Below are 7500 nucleotides of genomic sequence, written 5' to 3' on the forward strand. Positions count from 1 at the left end.
AAGGACAAAATAATTCACAAATATTTGAAGTTAAATATTTTGGACTAGATGAAAATAGTTTTTTAGTGATACGATGGTTATCGTTTTATTGAACACAATGTGTAGATCTATCTTTGAATTTAAAAAGAAAAATATAAAAATAAAACGTTGTGTTGATGTATGTGTGTTTGAGTGTTTGTATTTTACGTGTGTTAGTTGGTTATTGCATAGTTACACAGCGCTAAACAGGTGCGGTGAATTAATTAAAAAGATATGAGGGAAAAATCGAGATAATTTCTGATAGGTGTCATGCGGTGGATACATCTTGATATATTTAGTGGCCTGTCCGGGTCATAAATTCCATTGCAGCGAGGTAAAGGAAAACCAAAGATTTATTTTATCAAGTTTTAAATTTTAGATTGGAATGTACTGTTCTAAATCTCTGAAATCTCATCCAGTTGTGCTTCTATTAAATTCAGCCATCGCCAAAATGCAACATCAACATTTTTTACATAATTATCACATCATTGTCTTCGTTATTTTCACCAACATCATCATTCATTCATGCGTCCATTTATCATCTATCCATCCATCCATCCATTCATTCATTCATTCATTCGTTTATTCACTTATTTACCCTTCACCATTCATTTGTTCATTTATTCATTCATCCTTCAAGATTCATTCCTTTATTCGTCTATGCATTGATTCACTCATCCAATATACATTTATCGATCCATCAGTCATTCACTTATTAATTCATACATTGTTTGTTTCTTCTAACCCATATCAAAGTTGATTCTGTAGATAGTAAAAAAAAGACGATAATCAATGATAACCAATACGATAAGATTGGATTGTGCTGTCCTTACTCAGGTCGGCCAAGCCGTTACAATCAAAGCACACAAAATGGGTTTTAATTGCAAATAATTGCAAAATCGATATCTTATACGTTTCAAACTGGGAGCACAGTCGATTGAAAAGAGAGCAAACGAGGGCATTCCTGTATTATATTGATATACAAACTGCATACGGTGGTGATTTGTTGGCATGCCACATTCAGGATGCAGATTAATTAAAAATGAACCATGTTCAAATATCATTGGCAACAGTAGCGTAGTATGTTGTTGATGACACTACAATCCGATGCTTGTCTTTCCTCTGGCAAAAGCAAGCCCCTTTTTTTTCTTACCGCATGTGCATTTCATCCACAGTTTGTATAGCACCACATGCTTTGCTTCTGCGGAATTATCTCCAGTGTGAGAAATGGGCGAATCCACTATTATCCACTTGTATAAATCCTTGCCTCTGGATTGATCTGATAGAAATTACTTAGCAATTAAACCGATCTGCCAAGCGCAATCAGGTTAGCGTGTAACGAACCGTCCTTCCCTAATGCAATAAAGGACGTTCCCTCTTTCGGGACACCATACTCCACTACTTAAAAAAGCAAGCCTATACTATGCCCAATTTTACTTCAAATTATGCATTACGTGAAAAGTGTGATTTTCTTTTTTAAACTTCAAAAAACATTTTAATGTCCTTTTTTTACCAATTTAATCATCCTGATCAAGTGCATTCCGACATAATACCACACTGAAAAAAAAAAACGGGTCACATATTGTCATATCAATCTGACTACATGTTGACTCGTCAAAGATGCCTTGCTTTTCTGCCAAATTTGCCTTTAATAATTAATAAATATTAATTAACTTAAACGTGATGCACAAACTGTTCTTTCAATCCATTGCAGACCTAGTTTTTTAGAAATGTACCCGGTGAAAAGTGTAAGTAAAGGGTGAAATCTATAAACGAGAGGCTGTAATTTATTCCTTTTAAAGTCTGATTTACGTGGACCACAGAGAATGTAGGTAACCAACAAACCATTGGGAGCGGACAAAGCACTCTATGACTTTTAAAAAACTATTAACATTAGTATTTATTATTATCATTCACTACATGAATCAACTCGATGAAAGTTATTTACAAGTTATTAAAACAACAGCAGGCGTTTAATTAGGCTGTCGTTCATCTTAATGAAAAACAACGTGCCGTAGAGTGGGCGGATAATGAATGGAATTCTGCCATCATTTGACGGGAATTAAGCAATAATGAAATAATGCGGTGAAATAGTCTGCTCAATATTATTGTCAGAAAACATTCGAATCACAAAGAGTGTCATGGCATTTTCAGATAATCAAATGAATAAACGCATGATTTTTAGAGAAACCCCTGAAACTGTTCGGGTTAAAAGAAAATGGTGAATAGTGTAGAACATGGTGAAATATAAAATGTTGAAATCGAAACTCAAATCCCAAAATAGTCCCAGCTTCAAACCCGCCCCCTCCCTTTCCAAAAATAATTTCAACAATGCATAGCGACGATCAATAAAAAGATAGTGAACGAATTTATGATATGTATTCAGTAGTACAGACAATGGGACATTTTGTTACCTAATACGGGTGTTATACGCTACGGGGTTGGGGAGGTGGTTTGGTTTTGTTTCATTATCTTACTAAAGATTCTCTGACCAATTCAAATAAAAGGCGTAAAATAAATTATCATAGAATCGAATCCGGATTGTTTTCGTGCCGGTCGGCTACATCATTTGGACTCTAGGTTGAAAAAAAAAGAATGACCAGACATGCGTATTCAAACCACAAACATTACATAAATTCTTACCTTTTATTTTTATTTTTATATTTGTGGTTGGGGATGGCGTAAGCCATTGTTGGTGTTTGTATTCACATACGATAGAAATCCAAAAAGAATATAGGGCAGAAGTATTAGTCTTACAACGTCAAAGCGTACCCAACAGAAAATCAAAGAAAGATGGACACAGTTCCATACAAAAACACACTGCACTTGGTTAACTCTTCAAAATAAAGCCACACAGACAATAATATTAGAAACAAGCATAGAATGTACGTTACATAAGCAAACATAAACCGATCATTTTCAGCCAGATAATGGCGGAGAAACAAAAGATGGCAAATGATACTCGAACCTCTTCTTAGTTCCAAGGAAATCCTCATTACTTAAAGGATTAAGCCTGGTTGTTCAAGATCTAATTTACCTGTTGTTATAAGATCTTATAACAGTGTAACACATATTCATCCACGGTGAATTTTGGATTCGTTTTCGATTTAATATATATCTTATTTTATTTTATTTTAATGACGGTTATTTTGGGTTACGCGTACATTAATGAGTCTGGTATAACGAAGGCATATTTTTTTTTCAAAAATTTTTAATTATAAAATATCAATAAAAATAATATTGTAATTTAAAATTTGAGCTCAGGTGATGCATAGGTAGAGTTACAGTGCTATTTTCGAGCAGAAATTGTAAACATTTGTAGCATGACATGCATTAAATTATGACGAAAACGTTTGTGTCTCAGCTTATTTAAAAACATGATATAGTTAAGAAGAGATTGTAAGGTTTTCACGTTTTGTCGATGATGATCATTTTTTAAGCCAAACCATAAATGATCTCTTTTGATCTATTTATTAATAACTATCCATTTCTACCAAGATAGCAAAAACAACAATGAGACTCCGACAAACTTGGGGACCGGCACATATCGTTGTCACTGCTTTGATTAAATTATGAGATATGGTGCCAGATTAGAGTAAAATAGAATCCCGCCTTTAACAGAATCAAGGTCTTTGCCTAATAAAAGTAGCACCGTAATATTTGATTAATCAATCAATATTAATAGTTATTATTATCATTATTATTATTATTATTATTATTATTATTATTATTATTATTATTATTATTATTATTATTATTATTATTATTATTACAATTATTATTAATAATAATATTATCATTATTATTAGCCCTACTACTATTACTTCTACTACTACTACTACTACTACTACTACTACTACTACTACTACTACTACTACTACTACTACCACTACTACTACTACTACTACGACCACGACTACCACCACGACTACTAACACTAATACTATTATCGTCATCATCATCAGAATTGTTATTTTCATTATCATATTGTCATCAATGTTCTTTTTTACAACCATTCGACAGACTATGTAATTACTTTGTACTAAATCCAGACAAGCTATTTTATCACTATATTCTTTCGTTCAAAACTTTAGAAAATTCAGCTGTGATCGACTATTCGAAATATAATCCTAAGAGGATAACAAAGCATTATCGCCCAGAGATACGTATCTTATAATAATTGCGATGAATGTTGATAATAAGCGAATAGCATTGAGTAACAAAACTTGCCAATAGGAATAACAAAAACAAAACTTGAACTAAAAATATACTTAAAAAGTTCAAAATGTTTAGATACACCTCAATCGTAAGAGAAATTATACTGCTAGAAATTCAGTATTATTTATATTATCATCATTATTATTATTATTATGATTATTATTATTATTATTATTATTATTATTATTATTATTATTGTCATTATTATTATTGTTATTATTAAATTATTATTATTATTATTATTATTATTATTATTATTATTATCATCATTATTATTATTATTAAACTATTATTATTATTCAAAATGAAAGGTAGCACCGCTGTTTTGTGATATAGCTCATCTATATGGAGAAAAGCTTTAACATCTGGTCAAGGAAAGTACAAGAGTGTTCGTGTTATATGCAAATCGAACTCTCCTCTTTTAGATTGACAAATTACTGGCTACGCCGTTTTCATCAGTGTCACAACAGATAGAAAACTGTCTTTCTTATAGAATTAAAAACAATGCAACTCCATGCACTCACAAAATGTTAACTACAAGAGTGAAATCCTATTAGAACGCGCTCACAGACAATTAAGACGTTTTATCACCTTGTTATAAATAGAAACAGGCACGGAAGATTATTTCAACTTTGAACTTTGAAGTACTTGTGTGAATTCCTGAAATATTTGAAAAGTTAAATGGTGAATCTGAATGCCTGCTTACAAGGATGTGGCATACAATCGTTGCATACGATTAATATCTTACAGAATTCTTCCACGTAAACACACTAAAAAGCACGTTTTAAATCTTGCTAAGGTTAACGAACTCCTTAAAAATAACCATCGCAGCGTTGTTGATGTAAATTGTTTTGTTAAAATGTGTAATTTCCCCAAGTTCAGGCAACTATATTTGATATCATTTTACTTGGAGTGTGTTCAACGAGTGTAGAGGGCTCACTGCTTTAAAGTAACAATCGGATGACTAAAATGTCAGTCGGTGAGGCTATACGAGCAATTACCATAAAATATACCCTCTCCCTCATCGTAATCACCTTAGTTAAATGAGACAAATAAACAACTCGCGTAGAATGCCTATTGCTGTAGAAGATAAAACATCGATTCGATGTTAATGTTAGTTGTATCATTGTTTGTTTTTGTTTTAAATATGTAGTAATGACTCAAGTCCCGATTGGTTCGGTTTATTCTTTATTAAAATATGAACCTTTTTATGCTTTATATCTCACGTCTTTTTCTTTCTTTACTTATCCAGACCTCAGAAGGGCTTTTTTTCTCAGTGCCCCCATAATTCAATAAGTAACGAGCTAAAAATAAATCAAATGTGTATGTATAAAATCGATAGATATATATTACAAGAACAAAAAAGAATGAACTATCCACCAGTGACAATATGACTGGCATTATTATGGTTTATCTAGATTACAGTCGGTTGAAAAGAAAAGTTTTGTATGGAAGAAACTTTAATAACATCAATAGCATTTATTTTGTCATTATATATATACACCAGCTTTTAGAGGACGATTATTTAAATAAGACCAACATTTAATAAAATAATTATATCACAGGCATTTAGGTAGTTGTTATCCTATGTCAAGCCCTGTCGGTAGAAGTTTGCAATTAGGCTAGTTACTGAATAACTTAAAACATTCCTACACATAAGAAACAACGGAAAGAGATTTTAATCAATCAATAATCAACAGGTGGCTAGAGTAATCCTTAGAAAGGATTAATCATCACAATAAATACAAAATTGCACTCCCACATATTCAATGACACATATGAAGACAAGAAGCTGATCTTTGAAGGAATTCAGTCAGAGAATTACCATACGTTAACACACATTTCAATGTTTATAAAATAACAACACAGCACGTCTTAAGTTCACCGAAAAATCATCGAGAGCTCAATGTTTACTTCTGACTCAGGTATACACACAACGAGGGCTCGGTGTGTTAAACTTGAAAGTGTTCTTTCCTATTCCTTGTCACTGCAAAAGACCTGTGACCCACTAGCGACGTGTGTACACGATAAGAATAATAATGAATCGTTTGAGGAAATAAGTAGAAAGTAGTCGTCGTGTTTTTAGGTGTATAAGACCAACATAACATACACAAGACGTTGACTTTACTGTTGGTGATCAGTCAGCCATTTACGAATATTATAATCAAGTCCCTAGGTAAAAGAGAAAACGAAGGCGGAAGAGGTGGGGAGGTAAAGAAAAAGAAAAGAAAGATAACACAGGTAGACTAAGGTGTGCAGTGTGCCTAACCTTTACCTGACCCCTCCGTGTGGTGAAATGTGCTTAAATTGTTGCATATATCAATATGCAATGCCCATATAACATTTGCAATATAGTAATGTTATACACTGATATATAACCAAGACCATTGTAGGCATAGTACCTGATCATCTTAAACCTTGCCTTTTGGTTTACTTTAGGCTATTTCATACGAGATTTTAAAAAAAATAGCATGCAATAGACTGAATGAAATTGACGTCAGCCAGCTCTATGTTATTGTTTCTAGACAGCCATTTTGCTGATTAGTTCTCACTAAATTCTATCAATCAGACAGTATCAATGGTTTGCATCTTGGTTCGTTATATCGGACAGACCGTGGCCTTCGTGAAGTTATGGCCTGACACTGACCAAAAAATGACGTGAAAATGCCAGTCTTTGGCAACAAAAGAAAACAAATCGTGAGTTGTATTCAATGAAATAACTTGTTTCCATGAGCACTACTAACAACAACTCACTAAGCGGTGAAAAAAAAAAAAAAAAAAAAAAAAAAAAAACAGATAATGACCTCAAACTGCCAGTCCTTTTGGATTTCAGTGTCAGGCTATACATAACGATGGCTACGGTCAGACCCTCTCACCTTCAATGCATGATTTATGATGATTTATTTATTATTTTCCAGTATAGATAGAATGCGCTTGGCCAAGGAGTTCACAACATTGCCATCCGGAAGTATAACGGACCAACACACAAACTCTGTGTAACCATGAACTTTTATAGTCTGGTTAATACAGTTTAGTGAGAACAGCTCACAGACGCGGATGGCAAAAACAATAACAAAGGCCTGAGTGACGTCATCTGCATACTATCTATAGATAGTATGCGCTTGGCTAAGAAGCTCATAACATTGCCATCCGGAAGTATAACGGACCAACACACAAAACTGTGTATATCCGTGAACGTTTATAGTCAGGTTAATACAGTTCAGTGAGCATTACTCATAATCGCTGATGGCAAAAACAATAATA

General features: G+C 33.0%; 1 protein-coding gene across 12 annotated transcripts in view; it reads right to left on the reverse strand.

Moving 5' to 3' along the window:
- LOC144965377 (endothelin-converting enzyme homolog) overlaps positions 1-7500 on the reverse strand; it is a 257576-nt gene that overhangs the window by 60861 nt on the left and 189215 nt on the right. The window contains exons 1-2 of one of the 12 annotated variants that reach the window (XM_078900652.1): positions 6365-6520; positions 2662-2854 (exon numbers count right to left, since the gene is read on the reverse strand). The exons of 3 other annotated variants lie outside the window; for them this stretch is intronic. In XM_078900652.1, the coding sequence (XP_078756778.1) occupies positions 2662-2708 (47 nt within the window). In that variant the 5' untranslated portion in view covers positions 2709-2854; positions 6365-6520. Of the gene's footprint in view, positions 1-2661; positions 2855-4827; positions 6298-6346; positions 6521-6638; positions 6749-7500 lie in introns of those variants that run through there. 8 more of the 12 variants (XM_078900646.1, XM_078900650.1, XM_078900651.1 and 5 more) reach the window with 8 other exon arrangements.

This window comes from Berghia stephanieae, chromosome 2, assembly GCF_034508935.2.
Source record: "Berghia stephanieae isolate SIO BIC M18660-M18661 chromosome 2, UCSD_Bste_1.3, whole genome shotgun sequence".
Classification (NCBI taxonomy): domain Eukaryota; kingdom Metazoa; phylum Mollusca; class Gastropoda; order Nudibranchia; family Aeolidiidae; genus Berghia; species Berghia stephanieae.